Raw genomic sequence first — 18,970 nt, 5'->3', positions numbered from 1 at the left:
GAATCACACGGGTGCAGTTTGTTCTGCACTCCTGTAACCTGTTTTCAGCCAACAGCGGACTGAAGCCTGCTGTCAGCGGACATGGCAGAGCCGGTCCAGGCTGGGGAAAGACTGTGACCATATGGTTGGGATCCACCCAGGAGCCTGGACCGGCACCTGGTTCCGCCTCTCAGCGGTCTGCTGACAGCCTCAGCCAGCCGCTCCCGCCCCTCCACAGCCCAGCGCTCCAGTGAGTGGTGGGGAGACTAATGCCTCGTACACACGTGCAGATCGTCGGCCGAACGATCGGCCGTCTTTTGTCCCCGGGCTGTCGTGTCTGTTGAAAAGTGCAAATGACTGCACAAGAATTTTGTTCGCCGACTACAGCCGACTGCAGAAGTGATGTCATGTGATGGTTAACTTTCCGTGTGTTTTTTCTTTTCTGAGCATGCCCAGTCTTGCAACTCTGCTGTCTGTTGGCCGAATTCTGTATTGACTGGCGAACAATCGGCCGCTCTGGTGTCAGCATACAAAAATTTTAATGCTTGCATGACAGATTCTTTTCGGCCGAAAGTGCGCTGTCGGCTGTCGGAAGCATCATACTAACAAGCCGAAAATCAGCCGATCGGTCGTCGGCCGAATCTTTTCGGCCGACAATCTGCACGTGTGTACGGGGCATAACAGTCACCAGCTCTCTGCTCATGGAGCTCTGAATTCTCAGTCTCGCCCGCGGGGGACAAACTCTGCATCCACCTAAGTAAGTTGGACTCTTAAAAAAAAAAAAAACCCAAGCCCCTCTTTTAACAACACTCTGTAAACATGTGGAAACTGAGGAGACCAGTTGCAGGAGTTTTGAGAGAGGAATTTTGTCCCATTCTTGCCTGATATAGAATTCTTACTGCTCAACAGTCCTGGATCTTCTTTGTTGTATTTTTTCATTTTAGGATGCACCAATAATTTTCAGTTGGAAAAAGGTCTGGACTGCAGGCAGGCCAGCAAGCTAACCACCTGGACTCTTCTACTAGGAAGCCATGATGTTGTCATAGATGCAGTATGCGGGTTACCATTGTCCTACTGAAACATACAAGGCCTTCCCTGAAAACAATGTAATTTGCATTGCAGGCTCATATGCAAAAAAAATATTAAAATCACGTTTTTTTTTTCTGCAAATGTGGGTGCATACATTTTTTTTTTTGCAAGACGTGGACTTAACCTTTTGGGCTACGCACTTCACATCCGTTCTGGATGCACGTTTTTAATGCATTTTTTAATGCATTTTTAGTACATTTTTGATGCGTTTCCGAATGCATCCCAAATATTTTTTTCTTCTTTTTTCCTGTTTTTTTTCCACTGTACTGGAATCTGGGGAATTTTTGATGCATTTTTTATGCTTTCCAGTGAGTTTTTTATGCATTTTAACTAGTGATCGACCGATAACGTTTTTTTTATTACCGATACCGATATTTTGGTCATCGCATATCGGTATCGGCCGATATCTGCCGATATTTTCGGACATTTAAAAAAAATATTTTATTTATTTATTTTACAGGTACTCTTGTGGAGGGATCTGCGGGTCTAAAAGACTCCCAAACCCCTCCCCTGCACTTAAAAGCATTCAAAATGCCAAGTTTGGCTGTTTTGAATGCTGTAATTTTTTTGAATTTGGCTCCGAGTACCCGGAAGTGATGTCATGACCTCACTTCCGTGTTTTTACACATTTTATCAAAGCCGCATTTGGCTCTGGTCTTCGGCGGCTGTGCAGGTAGGATGCCCGGGTCTCCCAGCGGGACGGAAGACCCGGGCGAGCCGCAGAAGACGTCCCCTCCCGCTCCTTGTAATGACAGCCGATCGGCTTCTCAGCCGCATCGGTTGTCATTACAAGACAGCTCACCGTCGGCTATGGACGCCGGTACCGGGGTGATGTCTCTAGCTGCAGGCATTACTCCGGTACAAGCACTTTCTTGAAATATCGACAATATCGGTCACCTCAGGGGCCGATTCAGATATATCGGGGAAAGTGCAGATCGGCCCTCGATATATTGGCTTTGCCGATAATCGGTTGATCCCTAGTTTTAACGTGTTCCAGTACAGTCCAGTACAGGAAAAATGTACCATGTTCTACTTTTTTTTTCTGTAATTGGAGAGCCCTGGAATTGACCGCACTGGTGTGAACTATACCATTGGAAACCATATAACCTACTATCTACGTGTTTCTGATGCAGAAAAAAACACTGGACTGCATGTGGTGTGAACTGGCCCTGATTGCGTTGCTAATATTACAATACTGGGGAAAGGCATAAACACAACATGGCCCCTACCGACAGCCAATTATCTTAAAGCAAGGTGGGTATGACAATAAAGTATTCTGAGTGTTAGTTTAAGAAGATAGGTTCTGCATTTTAACAGCTCCCCCGCCTTCCAAAATGGAGAGAAAAACTGCTAACAGGCTAAATAAATGTCTCTCATTAGAAAGCACAGAAAACGTTTTGGATGGAAACAGAGTTCCCCTTTGAGACTCTACCTGGGTTCCCACTAGCAGGAAAGGTACGTTTGGTGCATATTCCTTTAACTCCGGAACCCATTCTTCCTTCACGTTCTGGAAGGAGGCCGGATTCACCACGGAGAAGCAGATGAGGAAAACGTCTGTCATGGGATAAGATAACGGCCTCAACCGATCGTAATCTTCCTGGAAGAAGAAGTCATGATTAATAGTCAGCTGAAATATGGAGATTATATCACTGTGAGGGTGTCATACCAAGTTTAATACTTTTTATGCACATCACCCAAAAGTCCATCTAAGCACAAGCAACAAAAGGGGAGCCCCTTGAACATGTTCTTTCCACACGCCAAGTGCCCCCCGGGATCAGGAATACTCAAATCTTACTGAACTCTATGGTAAAAGCAGAACATTAGGTGGAAAATAGAAAAAAACACAAATTACTGCAGTTATTTTTTCAATAACTTTGCCCCACTGTCCCTTTAACCACTTCTGGACCAGAAGATTTCCCCCTTAATGAGCAGGCTATTTTTTTTTGCGATACAGCACTGCGTTTTTAATGGACAATTGCGCGGTCGTGCGATGCTGTACCCAAATAAAATCGATCTCCTTTTTCCCCCACAAATAGAGCTTTCTTTTGGTGGTATTTGATCACCTCTACAATTTTTATTTTTTGTGCTATAAACTATGCATTCTATGCATTAAGATAAAAAGCCTTCTGTGTGTAGCAGCCCCCCCTGCACTCCCCAATACTTACCTGAGGTCCATCTCTGTCCACGAGTCCCTCGGCCGTCCGGGGCTCCCGCTGCTGTCAATCAAAGTCAGTTAGCCAATGGGGAGAGAGAGGGGAAGGGATGGATAAACAGAGCTGCGGCTCGGCTCGGGTGCCCCCATAGCAAGCTGTTTGCTATGGGGCAATCAAAGGAAGGGGCCAGGAGAGCCAAAGAGGGACCCGAGAAGAGGAGGATCCGGGCTGCTCTGTGCAAAACCAACTGCACAGAGCAGGTAAGTATAACATGTTTGTTATTTTTATTGAGAAATAAAAAAAACACGAGACTTTACAATCACTTTAATTTGAAGCGATTTCCTGTCACTTCCTGTTTTGATTATGGGACAGGAAGTGAAGGCAAATCTCCCCAATGGGACACAGATGTAAAAAAAATAAACTGACAGGGGTTATAACTAGGGATTGACCGATTATCTTCAAAGCCGATATATTGAGGGCCGATATGAACTTTCCCCGATATATCGGAATCGGCCACCAAGGTGACCGATATTGCCAATATTTTGGTAAAGTACTTGTACCGGAGTGATGCCTGCAGCTAGAGGCATCACCCCGGTACCGGCATCCATAGCCGACGATCGGCTGTCTTGTAATGATAACTGATTCGGCTGAGAAGGAGCGGGAGGGGACACACCCCCTCCCGCCACCTTCCTCGGCTCGCCCGGGTCTCCCGTCCCACTGCAAGGCCGCCGAAGACCCGATCAAAGCCGCATTCGGCTCTGATCAGGTCTCCATGCAAAAACCCGGAAGTAATGTCATGACATCACTTCCGGGTACTGTCTGGCGCCAGATTAAAAAAATGACAGCATTCAAAACAGTCAAACTTGGCGTTTTGAATGCTTTTAAGTGCAGAGGAGGGGTTTGGGGTTTTAGACCCCCAGATCCCTCCACAAACGGAACTGTCAAAAAAAAAATAAATAAAAAAAAAAAACATTTTTTTTAAATTTACAAAAATATCGGCCAATACCGATATGCATTGGCTAAAATATTGGTATCAGTATCGGCAACGAAAAACCGATATCGGTCGATCACTGGTTATAATCCTCCCTTACTCTATCCAAAAAAAACGGAATTTTTGTAAAATCTTACCTGTAAAATTCCTTTCTCTGAGTCCTCTGACAGTCGCCGCCTCCTCTAAGTCATCACTGTTGGGTATTGACTTCCCATCCGCAGGAGTAGCTAGGCATATAGACTTAGTCCAAAGACAAAAGACATTAGCATATACACACCCATGGGGGCTGTCCCATCTGGTCAATACCCCCCCCTGCATCACCACTCCCAACTCAGTTTGGTAGCATAGCAGTAGGTAATAAGAACCCCAAAAGAGGGGCGGGGGCGGCGACTGTCGGAGGACTCAGAGAAAGGAATTTTACAGGTAAGATTTTACAAAAATTCAGTTTTCTCTTACGTCCTCCGACAGTCGCCGCCTCCTCTAAGTCATCACTGTTGGGATGTCCCAAAGCAGTATAGACATGAGGGGTGGGAGACGCAACCGTAGAAAAGGCAACGCAGTACCCACATCAGAGAAAGGAATCTTACATGCACCGTAAGAGAACCAACTGGGCAACAGAAAAAAACAATGCTCAACAGGAGCAACAGCCCAGGAAAGCAAAACACCAACGGCCAGGGACCCAGAAAAAAATTTAAGGGTCCTTCATGGCACTGCCGCACTGAGAACTTTGCGGCCAAAGGAAGCATCAGCTGATGGCAGAACATCTACTTTGTAGAATTTGGAAAAGGTGTGCACCGACGACCAAGTCGCAGACTTGTACACCTGGGCCACCGAGGCCCGATGCCAATAGGCCCAGGACGCACTCAAAGATCTGGTAGAGTGTGCCTTAACAGGGAAGGGTGGAACCCGTTCCTTCAAGGCATAAGCCTGCTCAATGGTCTGTCTGATCCATTTGGCAATAGTTGCTGCAGACGCAGCCATGCCCTTCCGAGATCCCTCAGGAAGGACAAATAGGGAATCTGTCTTCCGAAAGGATTCCGTAGACGACAGGTAAACCCTGATCGCCCTGACAACATCCAAGGAATGCAAAGCAATCTCATTCGGATGTTTTGGCTTCGTACAAAGCGAAGGCAGGACAATGTCCTCATTAAGGTGGAACTCAGTGATCACCTTGGGAAGAAAGGACGGGGTTGGTCGCAAAACCACCTTATCCTTGTGAATTATGAAGTAAGGGGAGCGGCAAGACAACGCCGCCAGCTCCGACACTCTGCGAGCCGAAGTGATCGCCACTAAAAAAGCAACCTTTTTCGACAGCAGAGGCAACGATATCTCCCTGATGTTTTCAAAGGGAGCACGCTGTAACACGGACAGAACCAAGTTCAAGTCCCATGGAGGTAAAGGCTCCTTCCTGGGGGGAGCCAAATTTCGCACACCTTGAATGAAGGTGCGAATCAAGGAATGAGACGCCACAGGGCGTTGGAAAAGGACAGCCAGTGCAGACACTTGGCCCTTTATCGTGGCCAGCGCCAGGCACTGGTCCACTCCAGACTGGAGGAAAGCCAACACTCTCGACACCGAGTAAGAACGAGGGGAGAACCCCCTGGACTCGCACCAGGCGAAATAAGCTTTCCAGGTACGATAATAGATTTTACCAGAGGAGGTTTTCCTAGCCTTGATTAGAGTAGGGATAACCTCAGGGGAGAGACCCTTGTCCCTCAGGACCTGGGTATCAACAGCCAGGCCGTTAAAGCCAGTGACTGTAAAGCAGGATGGAAGATCGGACCTTGAGACAGGAGATCTTCCTGCAGAGGCAGACGCCATGGAGGCGCCACTGCTAGGTGAACAACGTCGGCGTACCAGGACCGGCATGGCCAGTCCAGAGCCACCAGAATCACCAGGTGCGGTTCCGAGACCAATCTGCGGAGGAACCGGGATAGTAACTGAATCGGAGGAAAGGCATACATCGGACGATACTGATGCCAAGGGGCTACCAACGCATCCGAGGCGTCCGCCAAAGGATCGCGCGTTCTTGCCACGAACCTTTCCACCTTTTGATTTAGCCGGGATGCGAACAGATCCACGTCCGGGGATCCCCACCTCGCACACAGCATCTGAAAGACCTCCGGGTGTAGGAACCATCCCCCCTGGTCCAGGGTCTGGCGGCTCAGATAGTCGGCCTGCCAATTTTCCACACCCGGAATGTGAACTGCTGAGATCGCCGGGACATGAGTCTCGGCCCACGATAGAATGTCGGTTACCTCCCGGGCCGCACGAGCACTCCTGGTGCCCCCTTGGTGGTTGATGTAAGCTACCGCGGTAGCATTGTCCGTCTGTACTCGGACAGGTAGGCCTTGGAGGCGGCCACTGGAAGAGACAGAGTTTTATCGCTCGCAAGTCCAGCACATTTATCGGGAGGGAGGACTCCTCCCCCGACCAAGTGCCCTGGGCAGACAGGTTGCCCAGGACTCCACCCCAGCCCGACAGGCTGGCATCCGTGGTAATCACCAACGGACGGAAGGACTTGCCTTCCGCCACCGACGGGGACTGGAGCCACCACAGAAGAGCCAATCTGGTCTGACGACTCAAGGAGACGCACAGATCCAGGGACAGAGGCAGTCTGTCCCACCTGGCCAGGATCTCCGTCTGGAGATCCCGCGTGTGAAACTGAGCAAAGGGTATCGCCTCGAAGGCCGATACCATCAACCCCAGGCCCCGCATACAGGTCCTGAGTGACGAGGACGGGTTGTCCCTGAGGGACCTGAGCTCGTCCCGCAAAGTCCGGAGCGTGTCCTCCGGCAAGAACACCTTTGCCTGAGCAGAGTCCAGAATCATTCCCAGGTAGGGAAGACGAAGCGATAGAGACGTCGATTTTTGAACGTTGATGGTCCATCCGAACTCCTGGAGCGTCTGCACCGTGGTGGACAGATCGCGCACAAGGTCCTGCCTGGCACGTGATCTCAGAAGTAGATCGTCCAGGTAACCCAAGACCGCAATGCCCTGGGCCCTCAGCAGGCCCAGAACCGGCGATAACACTTTGGTAAACACCCTTGGTGCCGAAGTGAGACCGAAAGGTAACGCCACAAACTGGTAGTGGTCCTCTGCGATAGCAAACCGAAGGTACCGCTGATGACCCTCGAAAATGGGGATGTGCAGGTACGCATCTTTTAGATCTATCGAGGCCAGGAATTCCCCTGGACTCAAGGAGGCCACCACCGAATGGAGAGACTCCATTCGGAACTTCCGAACACGCACGAAGCGGTTCAGCGCTTTCAGGTCCAGAATAAGATGCACTTTGCCCCCCTTTCTGGGCACAGTGAACAGATTTTAATAAAACCCCTGAAACCTGTCCCGATGAGGCACCGGGACAATCACTCCCTGAGCAAGCAGGTCCTGCACCGCTTGATGCAAGTCCTGCAGACGCCCCGGAAGCAGATGAAGATTGGAGGGAAAGAATCTGTCCTCCGGCCGGGAAAGGAATTCGATCTTGTATCCCGATCGAACGATTTCCAGAAGCCACCTGTCTGATATCCGGAGCAGCCAAGGTTGGAGGAAACCGCGCAAACGTCCCCCCACCCCTGAAATGGGTGAGGGCGCCCCTTCAGGCAGAGGCGGATTGACCCGCCGAGCCGGCATTGCCGGACTTCTGCTTACCCGCCCAGGGCTTCTTCTGACTGCCCTGGGCCTTGAAGGGCTTGCCCTTGGATTGGTTCCGAAAGGCACGAAAGGACCCCTGATTGGATCTAGGCGCAGAACCCCGCTTGCCCCTAAAAGACTTGTTCTTTGGGTTCTGGGGCAGCATAGTGCTCTTGCCCCCCGTGACGCCTTTCACCAGGGTGTCCAACGCCTCGCCAAAAAGGCGAGAGCCAGCATAGGGAAAATCAGCAACTGTTTTCCGTGAGGACTGGTCAGCCGACCAGCTCTTTAGCCATATCAGTCGCCGGTTAAGCACCGCGACACTAGAGAGGCGAGCCACTAAGGGGGCCTCATTCAAGGCTGCATCACACAAATACATGACTCCTTGGTGGATCTGATCCACCATTTCCAGACGGGCAGGCGGAATACCATCAGACACGAGATTGCACCTAAGCATCTTAGTCCAATCAGCCACCGCCTGAGCCACCAGAACGGATGCGAAAACGGGTTTGAGCAACGAACCCGCCACCGTATAGGAATGGCGAGCTAGAGACTCCAACCGCCGGTCCGTGGGATCCCGGAAAACCGGGGTATCCTCAGTAGGAACCAAGGTAGCCTTGTTTAACACTGCCACAGTGTGATCTACCTGTGGAGGCACACACCATCGTGATTCCGTAGCCGGCGCAAAAGGATAAAGCAATTTGAACCGACTAGGTACCAGGAATGGACATTTTAACGTGCGCCACATTACACTAACAGTGTAATGAAACTCAGCTGGGCAGGGGAAAACCTGCGCAGACTTGCGGGTCCTGTGCATCCCAAATGAGGACACAACGCCCGGAGGACAGGGCTCATCCTCTAAATGCAAGGTTTCCTTAACAGAAACAATTAACTCGTCCATGGTCGCCCGTTCTTCAGGTGACCCTGGGGAGGAGGTATCAACCCCCTCCATCTCAGCCTCCCCCTCAGACCCCGGGTGGTCCAGGGATGAGCGGGACCCTGAAAAGGGCACGCTCGCAGCAGCAGCCATATCCCCATCTGAATCAGAAGAGAGACACAATCTGGGCCTCTTTTTTGCAGCACGTTCAGACATCAGCATTTCCATATTAGACACCAAAGTCGCCACCACAGCAGCCAAATCGGGTCGCAGCGGGGCCACAGGAGAACTGGGGACCCCCACTAAGGCTGGGGGGAACTTGCTTTCCTGAGAATCCATTGCTCAAAGTTCACAGAAAAAAACAGTGCAATAAATGTGTACTGCCCCTTTTAGATCGCTGCGGAGTGCGCAGCCCACCGCTACAGCTACAGTGACAAAAACCCCCAAAAGGAGAGAGAAAACTGAGCCAGAAGCGATAATACAGAGGAATATTGAGAGCGATAACCTGCAGAGCCCGCAGAGTGTTGCCACAGATGTCCCGCTGCATATGGAAAGGAAGTGCTGCTGAAGTAGGCTGAACTTAAAGACTTTCAGACTTATGGAAAATGGCTGCCCCATAGGATTGTATTGGAGGTTTCACGAAAATGGCAACCGAACATGCGGCTGGACCGATCGCTCTACACCCACAAAAATGGCGGCGGATGGCGCCAAAACAGCATGCAGTATCGCCCACAGAGAGGCTTACCATGCCTGCCCAAAGCAAAGATGGCGGACCGCGCAAGTTCACTCCGCTGCGGTCGCCACACAACGTCTGCACCCCCAACAATGCACCGAAGTGAAACAGGGAAGGGGACCCCCACACATACAGAAAAACTGCATAAGCGATCCCCCCAGGGACCGCATCAGGGAGTCACACAGGCACAGACATGGGGGACACACAGCAACACAGACTGCCACCCCAGACAGAGGCCCCACACAGAAGTACTTACCTGTACCAGATGGCGTGGGAAGCCTCTATGCACGGAAAACTGCTGTCCTCACCTGACAGGGAGTGCCGTGAGCCAGGGACATGACACTGCAGCACCGCAGATTTGTCCTGTGAGGTAGCCACCTCACGGCTGCATCCCTGCAGCGAACAGGGATGGGTCGTTCGTAATGCCAGGGCGAACCATAGCTGAACGCTCGATGGCGGGCTGGGGGTCCATCTGACCCTTCTGCCCTGGAGAACCAGGGCGGTCAGTCCGAATCCCATCACCGCATGATCCATCTTCATCCGAAGAGAAGACTAACACTAGAAGCTGACAAAATAAACAGCTAGTAAAGTAAGAAAAAAACTGACATTTTTAAAAAAAATCAAATAAAAGGTTAGGAAGGCTGAGACTGAAGCCCCAGCACAGGGAAGCCTGACTACTCCTGACGCTAGGCAGATTAAAAATGAGTTGGGAGTGGTGATGCAGGGGAGAGTATTGACCAGATGGGACAGCCCCCATGGGTGTTTATATGCTAATGTCTTTTGACTTTGGACTAAGTCTATATGCCTAGCTACTCCTGCGGATGGGAAGTCAATACCCAACAGTGATGACTTAGAGGAGGCGGCGACTGTCGGAGGACGTAAGAGAAATAAAAGTTTGCCTATAGTTCTACTACTTTAAAGAGGGATGGACTCCCTCCAGGCACACCGACCCCTAATCTATCCTCTGTTTTATGTGCTCCTATTTGGGAAACACTCAAAATTACAGGTAGGACTGCAGTACATTGGGGTGCCTTGACATGGCCATTGCAGCGTACACATATAATTCCAAATGTCTGCGACTAAACCCCTATGAAGATCAGGAATACTGACTACACTGGAGTCTGCTTACAAAGAGTTCTTAGAAAAGCTCCCCTTTGTCCAGACAGCTAGAGCAGCTGAGAGTCAGCTGTTTGACCCTGTATACGCTAAGATATGGTTCATTTTACCATAGAACATGCTGGTGTTTTCCTACAGTGTGCTCCATACTTGGATAGCAGCCAGAAACAACAAATCTCTTAAGAGATAAGATCAGAATGTATTAGTGTGGGCAGGTACCTCACCCATAGGCACTGGAGTCCCTGAAGATAGGGGGGGGAAGGGGTGGGTGGGGGGTACAGAAAAAGGTATGAGAAAAGACAGAATTCTTGGGGAAAAAAACAATATTTTTTACTTTCGGCTCTAAAACATAACCAATAAAAAAATGTAAAAAATAGAATTTCTTCATACATTTAAGTCTATATGTGTTCTGCTACATATTGTTAGAAAAAAAAATCCCAAAAAGTGTATGCTGAATGGTTTGTGCGAAAGTTATAGCATCTGCAAAATATGGTATATATACTGAATTTTTTTTATACTAGCAATGGTCAGCGACTTATAGCGAGATAGTATGGCGGACAATCTGACACTAACTGGCACTTTGTAGGAACCAGTGACACTAATTCATGAATCAGTGCTAAGAATATGCACTGTCACTGTACTAATGACACTGTCTGGGAAGGGGTTAAAATCTAGGGTGAATAAATGTGTGACTAACAGTGCTTGGTGCATTCACTTTTTACTTCGGGATGTGCCAGCTTTTTTTCCCGGCTGACAGGACAGAGGTCTTCGCCGATCAGTGGGTGCCGGTGGTCAATTATTGGCCGGCACCCGCCGATTGATTTGTGCTGTGACTGTAATCACAGCACAGCCATGAGCGCCCCCTACCTGGAAGCGCTGGACCACATACTAGATATATGATCCAATGCAGGAGAACCACTCTGCTGTCATACTCCTATGTGATGTGGTCGGCAAATGGTAATTGACAGCGCAGTGGCTTAACCGCTTCCGGACCGCCCACCGCATATATATATACTGTGGCAGGACTGGCTGCGCAAAATTACGTACATGTACGTGATTTTGTGCACGCGATTGAACACAGCGGGTTCAGCAGCCGCAATACCTACTGGGACCCGCCGATCATTCAGAGGAGAGGCAGAAAGGTGGTCTGCCTATGTAAACAAGGCAGACCGCTGTTCTGTCAGGGAGTAAAAGAGAGATCTTGTGTTTCAGCTAAGAAGAAACACGGATCTCTCTTTTCCTCTAGTGCATCCCCTCCCCCCCACAGTTAAAAAGCACTCCCTAGGAGCACACTTAACCCCTTCATCGCCCCCTGGTGTTAACCCTCTTCCCTGCCAGTGTCATTTATACAGTGACAGTGCATTCTTTTTTTTAGCACTGATCACTGTATTGAGGTTACTGGTAACCAAAAAGCATCACTTAGGGGTTGATTTACTAAAACTGAGGAGTGCAAAATCTGGTGCAGCTCTGCAATGCAGCCAATCAGCTTCCAGGTTTTAATCTCAAAGCTTAACTGAACAAGCTGAAATTAGAAGCTGATTGGCTACCATGCACAGCTGCATCAGATTTTGCGCTCTCCAGTTTTAGTAAATTAACCCCTTAGTGTCAGACGTGTCCACAGCAATGTCGCAGTCCCGTTAAAAATCGCTGATCGCACTACTAGTAAAAACACTAAAAAAAAAAAAAAAAGTCCATAAATCTATCCCATAGTTTGTGGACGCAATAACTTTTGCGCAAACCAATCAATATACGCTTATTGGGATTTTTTTTTACCAAAAACATGTAGCAGAATACATATTGGCCTAAATTGATGAAGAAATGTGTTTTTTTTTTTATTATTGGATATGTTTTATAGCAGAAAGTAAAAAATATTGTTTGATTTTTTTTTTTTTTTAATTGTCTGTCTTTTTTTGGTTTATAGAGCAAAAAATAAAAAAACGGCAGAGGTGATAAAATACTACCAAAAGAAAGCTCTATTTGTGTGGGGGGAAAAAAAAAACATGAATTTTATTTGTGTACAGTGTCACAATTGTCAGTTAAAGCAACGCAGTGCCGATTTGCAAAAAGTGGCCTGGTCTGGAAGGGGGTAAAACCTTCTGGAGCTGAAGAGGTTAATGATGTACACTTCTCTAGGGTTAACACTCCTCAGTTTGAGACCCATCCAGGACATGACACTATCTGCATGGAGCCTGCATGATCTCCCAGTGCTTGTGTGAGTTTCCTCCAGGTACTCCAGTTTCCTCCCACATGCCAAAGACACGCTGGAAGGGTTAATTGGCTCAACTAAGTCTTCCCAAGATGGCTGACTCACCTTCCAAGAGTTTGAGTCCCCGGGGAAGCAAGTGCTAAATGCAAATTAAATTATCAACAGTATTTCTTTTCCTGTATGTGTTGAATTTTAAAATAAACCTGGAATGAATCGAAGGCGGTAAACCAATTTACCAGCATCTCCCCACACATAAATATTACTATTATCCAGGATTAATAGAACACTAACTGTTTGCACAGAGATTTACAATATAAAGGGAAACAGTTTAGTTATAATACAATTCAATTCAATAGGTGGCCCTGTTCATGAGAGCTTACAATCCAAACCAGGTCTTTAGTCCAAAAAACATCTTTTGGATGCCCAGGGGCCCCCAGAACCTGGGTCAGCTCTGTAATCCATCAGAGCTCTGCCCCCCCCCCCAACTATGGCATCCCACTCCTCTCTAACGGCCTGCACTCCAATAAAGGATGTCGGGGTGGATGGCTTCCAGAGCTCTGAGTTAACTGGTTAAAGCGGTAGTAAACCGCAGCTAAAAAAAGAAAAAAAATTCCCCTGCAAAGCAATGTCATAATGTGCTAGTATGCATTGCACACTAGCACATTATGGGAGACTTATGCCCCATACACACGTGCAGATTATCTGAAGACTTTTGTCTGCAGACTTACCAAAACCCTATAATATGAGGTCAAACCTAAACACTTTCAATTTGTATGCAATCCGGCAGGCCCTTGCACTACATAGAAAAGGTAAATCTGAAGACAAAAGTCTTCAGATAATCTGCACGTGTGTATGGGGCATTACAGTAATCCCCCGCTACATCGCGGTTCAGTTTTTGCGGTCCCGGTAATTCGCGTTTTTTTTTGTAATGTTATTTTACTATATAAATCATTAAAAATGAAAGATTTTTGTGTTTTTCATAGCTCTTGCTCTGACTCTAAGTATCTTTTATGTGTTTAAATGAGTTTCTATTGTTTTAAAAGTGTGTTTAAAGACCTTTAAAATGCTTTTACACATACAGTGACAGTAAAAAAAACATGCCTACAATGCATTTTAACCACTTGCCTACAGTGCACTTTCACCCCCTTCCTGCCCAGACCGATTTTCAGCTTTCAGCGCTCTCACACTTTGACTGAGAATTACTCAGTAATGCAACACTGTACCCATACAAAAATTGTGTCCTTTTTTTCACACAAATAGAGCTTTCTTTTGATGGTATTTGATCAATACTGGGTTTTTTATTTTTTGTGCTATAAATAAAAAAAGACTGAAAATATCGGGAAAAAACGCATTTTTCTTTGTTTCTGTCATAAAATTTTGCAAATTAGTAATTTTTCTTCACAAATTTTGGCCAAAATTTATACTGCTACTTATCTTTGGTAAAAAAAACCCAAATAAGTGTATATTATTTGGTCTTTGTGAAAGTTATAGAGTCCACAAGCTATGGTGCGAATCATTGAAAATTGATCACACTTGATCACACCTGATGTACTGAAGGCCTATCTCATTTCTTGAGACAATAAAAGGTCAGGAAAGTACAAATACCCCCGAATGACCCCTTTTTGGAAAGTAGACATTCCAAGGTATTTAATAAGGGGCATGATGAGTTTTTTGAAGTTGTAATTTTTTCCCACAATGCTTTGCAAAATGAAGATTTATTTTTTTTTATTTTTTTTTTTTACAAATTGCCGTATTAACAGGTTATTTCTCTCACACAGCACATGTATACTTGCAACTACACCCCAAAACACATTCTACTACTCCTCCTGAGTATGGCGATACCACATGTGTGAGACTTTTTCACAGCCTGGCCACATACAGAGGCCTAACATCCAAGTAGCAGCGTCCGGCATTCTAGGAGCACAAATTACACATTTCATTTCCTGACAGCCTATCGCACTTTTGAAGGCCCTGGAGCACCAGGACAATGGAAACCCCCATAAAATGACCCAATTTTTGAAAGCAAACAGCCCAACGTATAATTTTTGAGGCATAATGAGTGTTTTGAATATGTCATTTTTTTCCACAAGTTTATGGAAAATGTGGAAAGAAAATGAAAACACATTTTTTTTACACAAAGCTGTCCATTTATGCAATATTTCTAACACATTGCATGTACATAGCAAAACTTGCACCCCAAAATACATTCTGCTATTCCTCCTGAGTATGGCGATACCACATGTGTAACACTTTTTCACAGCCTGGCCACATACATAGGCCTCACATCCAAGTAGCGCTTTACACAAAGTTGTCCATTTATCCACTTTAAGACTGGGCCTATTTTTGACACTTGGTGTTTACAAGCTAAAATCATTTTTTTTGCTAGAAAACTACTTTGAACCCCCAAACATTATATATTTTTTTTTAGCAGAGACCCTAGAGAATAAAATGGAGATCGTTGCAATATTTTTTATCACACCATATTTGCGCAGCAGTCTTCCAAATGCGATTTTTTTGAAAAAAATTCACTTTTTTGAACTAAAAAATAAGAAAACAGTAAATTTAGCCCAATTTTTTTCCATAATGTGAAAGATAATGTTACGCCGAGTAATTAGATACCCAACATGTCATGCTTCAAAATTGCGCATGCTCACAGAATGGTGCCAAACATTGGTACTTAAAAATCCCCATAGGCAACATTTTAAAAATTTCTGCAGGTTACTAGCTTAGAGTTACAGAGGAGGTCTAGGGCTCAAATTATTGCACTCGCTCTAACGATCGCGGCGATACCTCACATGTATGGTTTTAACACCGTTTACATATGTGGGCGGGACTTGCGTATGCTTTAATTTTTTTTTTTTTTTTTTTTTCCTATTTATTTTATTTATTATTTTTTTATTTTTACACAGTTTAAAAAAAAAAAATGTTTTGATCATTTTTATTCCTATTACAAGGAATGTAAACATCCCTTGTAATAGAAATAGGCATGACAGGTCCTCTTTATTGTGAGATCTGGGGTCAAAAAGACCTTACACCTCACAACTACACTAAAAAAGAAAAAAAAAAAAAAAAAATTGTTGAAAGAGGAAAAAAAAAAGCAAAAAAAAAAGCGGCCCTTTAAACCGGTTGCTAGGCAACGTCTTTTGACGTAGCTCCGGTCCTCCAAGACCATAGAGTTGAATGAGGGCCATTTTGCCCTCACTCGACTTCCTGTCTCTGAGGATCCGGGATCGGATAGTTTTCCCCGCTGCCGGCGGGTCCGGTAAGCTGGGAAAACGTCTGGGACGTGGCAGGAGGGGGGGGGGGGGCACCTCTTCCCCTGCACCGTAAGGGTAATTCCGCGGCGAATCCGCCACTGGGACCACCCTTATCTGAAAGCCGACCGCCCGCCGTTTCAAAAAATACCGGGGTTATGGGGGCTATCTGCTGCCATAACCCCAGTATTTAGCTTTTAATGGCCGACGCATATAGTCGTTAGGCGGTCAGTAAGTGATTGCATGTATATAGCAAACAGGTGACGATGACTGATGGGGTGACAGGTGACGATGACTGATGGGGTGACAGGTGACAATGACTGATGGGGTGACAGGTGACGATGACTGATGGGGTGACAGGTGACGATGACTGATGGGGTGACAGGTGACGATGACTGATGGGGTGACAGGTGACGATGATTGATGGGGTGACAAGTGACGATCACTGATGGGGTGTCAAGTGACGATGACTGATGGGGTGAAAGGTGACGATGACTGATGGGGTGACAGGTGACGGTGATTGATGGGGTGACAGGTGACGGGCGATGGTCACTGATGGGTGACAGGTGACGGGCGATGGTGCACGGCGGTACTGATGGCAGTCTTTGGTGACCGGTGAACTTTAGGCTACGTTCACATGTGAGCGTAGCGATCACGGGCAGAATCACTGTGATTCTGCCCGTGATCCAGAAATCATTGCAAATCGCTGGACGCCTGTGCGTTGCCCGTGATTTGCAATAGCACCCCAAACGCTGTGCGATGTTGCTGCGATTTCCGCCTGCCGAATCGCGGTAACATCGCGCAAACAACGCATGACGCTCCAAAGAAACTCTTGTACCTTTTTTGGGCGTCATGCGATGTTTGCGCGATGTTACCGCGATTCGGCAGGCGGAAATGGCGGCAACATCGCACAGCGTTTGGGGTGCTATTGCAAATCAGGGGCAACGCACAGGCGTCCCGCGATTTGCAATGATTTCCGGATCGCGGGCAGAATCGCTGTGATTCTGCCTGCGATCGCTACGCTCACATGTGAACGTTATGGGTGTCAATTTCTGGGCACTGATGAGGTGACTGTTGGGTGACAGGTGACATTGGGGGGGGACTGAGGACTGTGTGGGGACCTTTTATTTGTGTGATTTTACTGTGCTTTTACATTTTACAGGTACACAGAGCAGTAACTCAGTGTTTCTAGCTCTGCTCCCCTCATACTGGAAACTGTATGAGGAGAGAAGAGCTAGTAACACTGAGTTACTGCTCTTTGTTTACATTTTGTGATCGGCTGTGAATGGATTCACAGCGATCACATAGTAAACAGTCACTGTCAGTGACTGTTTACTACCGCCGGTGACAGCTGTGTTCCTACGGAACACAGTGCCACCGACATGACCGCGCTGTACGCTCCCGATCGCGCATGCGCGGTCATCTTGTGGGCGCCTTCATTGTGATCGGCTGTGTCATTGGAACACAGCCGATCACGTGGGAAACAGCCACGCCCATTGGCTGTTTCCCCCCTGCCGGTGACGGGGGGTGTCCCGGGGACACCCCGACACCGGCAGTGCAGGGCGGCGCGCACGCGATCGCGCGCCTGCCCTGCTTAAAGTGCCGCCGTCATATGACGGCGGCCCAGGATAATGGTCGCACCGCTCCGCCGTCATATGACGGCGGGCGGGCGGCAAGCGGTTAATAGGGTTTTTCTATTTCGCGGAATTTCACTTTTCGCGGCTGGGTCCGGAACGTAACCCCCGCAATGGAGGGGGGTTTACTGTACCTTAAAACGAAGCCCTCCAGTGGCACGCTGTCACTGCTGACAGGGCTTCCATCCTCACCTGGTCTTTATTCCGGGTTTGTGGCTTCCGGCTACATGAGTGGCCTGGGGGCACGATGACGTCACTCCCACGTATGTGCGTGGGAGCCGCCGTTTACGGCATGGGCTCTAAAGGTCTGGCACGGTATGACGGATCTTCAGTGTGCATGCGCCGGTGATGTCACCGACTGCATTCAGTGTGAATATCTCCTAAACAGTGCAAGTTTAGGAGATATTCGCAGTACCTACTGGTAAGCATTATTATGAGCCTACCTGTAGGTACAAGTGGTAAAACTGAGTTTACTATTGCTTTAAGTGGGTAAAGCTAAACTCCAGTAAAAGTTAAAATGTTTCCTTGCAGTGGGGCTGTACATCAAGGGGTAAATGCTAATTTTTGTCTAGGGGACTTTGAAAAGCAGCTTCCAATCCTCGGATCCAGAAGGCTCCTCCAAACTGAGAGACCATGTGTTCTCCCCTACACTTCACTGGACTAAGGCAATGTTTCTCAACCAGGGTGCTGCGAACAGTCCTCAGAACTGCCTCGGCAAAAGGAGGGAAAAAACTGTCCCAGCTTTGTACATCTGAGAGTGATCCGGTGTCAACTGCGTACAGAGAGGAGGGAGAGAACATAGCCTGCACCTCCTCCCAGCTCTCTCCTTTGGACTGCTGCTATCTGAACTAAAGTCGGCAACCCAAAAAGTTGCGCTCGTTGCCCGACATGTCCTTAGCAACTGATAATATCATCAATTGTGAGTGGGCTGAGGGAGCTGGGGGGGGGGGGAGAACACAGCCCACACCTCCTCCTGGCTCTCTCCTCCTCTCTGCTGCTATCTGTAATCCTGAAGGGATGAGAACTACAGAATTTGTGTTGGGAGAGGGGGGACTTTGGGGGGGGGGGGTTGTGCTAGGTTGGGGATTTGAGCAAGGAGGTTAGTTTGCACACATTTTCAAATATATGCGTAAGCTGCAGAGGCCGCAATAAGGCACCCCAGTATTATCTGCAGTTCTAACTCTATACATTTTGAGAGCCTCCATAGTAGAAGCACATACACTGCCTGGCCAAAAAAAAGTCGCCACCTGGAATTAACTAAGCATGCAGTAACTGTCCTATTGGATAGTTACTGCATGTGCCCAA

At 47.6% G+C, this 18,970-nt stretch overlaps 1 protein-coding gene across 1 annotated transcript in view; it reads right to left on the bottom strand.

Annotated features, from left to right (window-relative positions):
• RHOQ (ras homolog family member Q) overlaps window positions 1–18,970 on the bottom strand; it is an 88,368-nt gene that overhangs the window by 9,719 nt on the left and 59,679 nt on the right. The window contains exon 3 of the mRNA XM_082248878.1: window positions 2,501–2,665. Coding sequence (XP_082105004.1) covers window positions 2,501–2,665 — 165 coding nt within the window. The remainder of the gene's footprint in view (window positions 1–2,500; window positions 2,666–18,970) is intronic.

Source organism: Pelophylax lessonae (assembly GCF_965119305.1).
Source record: "Pelophylax lessonae genome assembly, chromosome: 3".
NCBI classification, from domain to species: Eukaryota; Metazoa; Chordata; class Amphibia; order Anura; family Ranidae; genus Pelophylax; species Pelophylax lessonae.
This window is presented reverse-complemented; position numbering and strand designations above follow the sequence as displayed.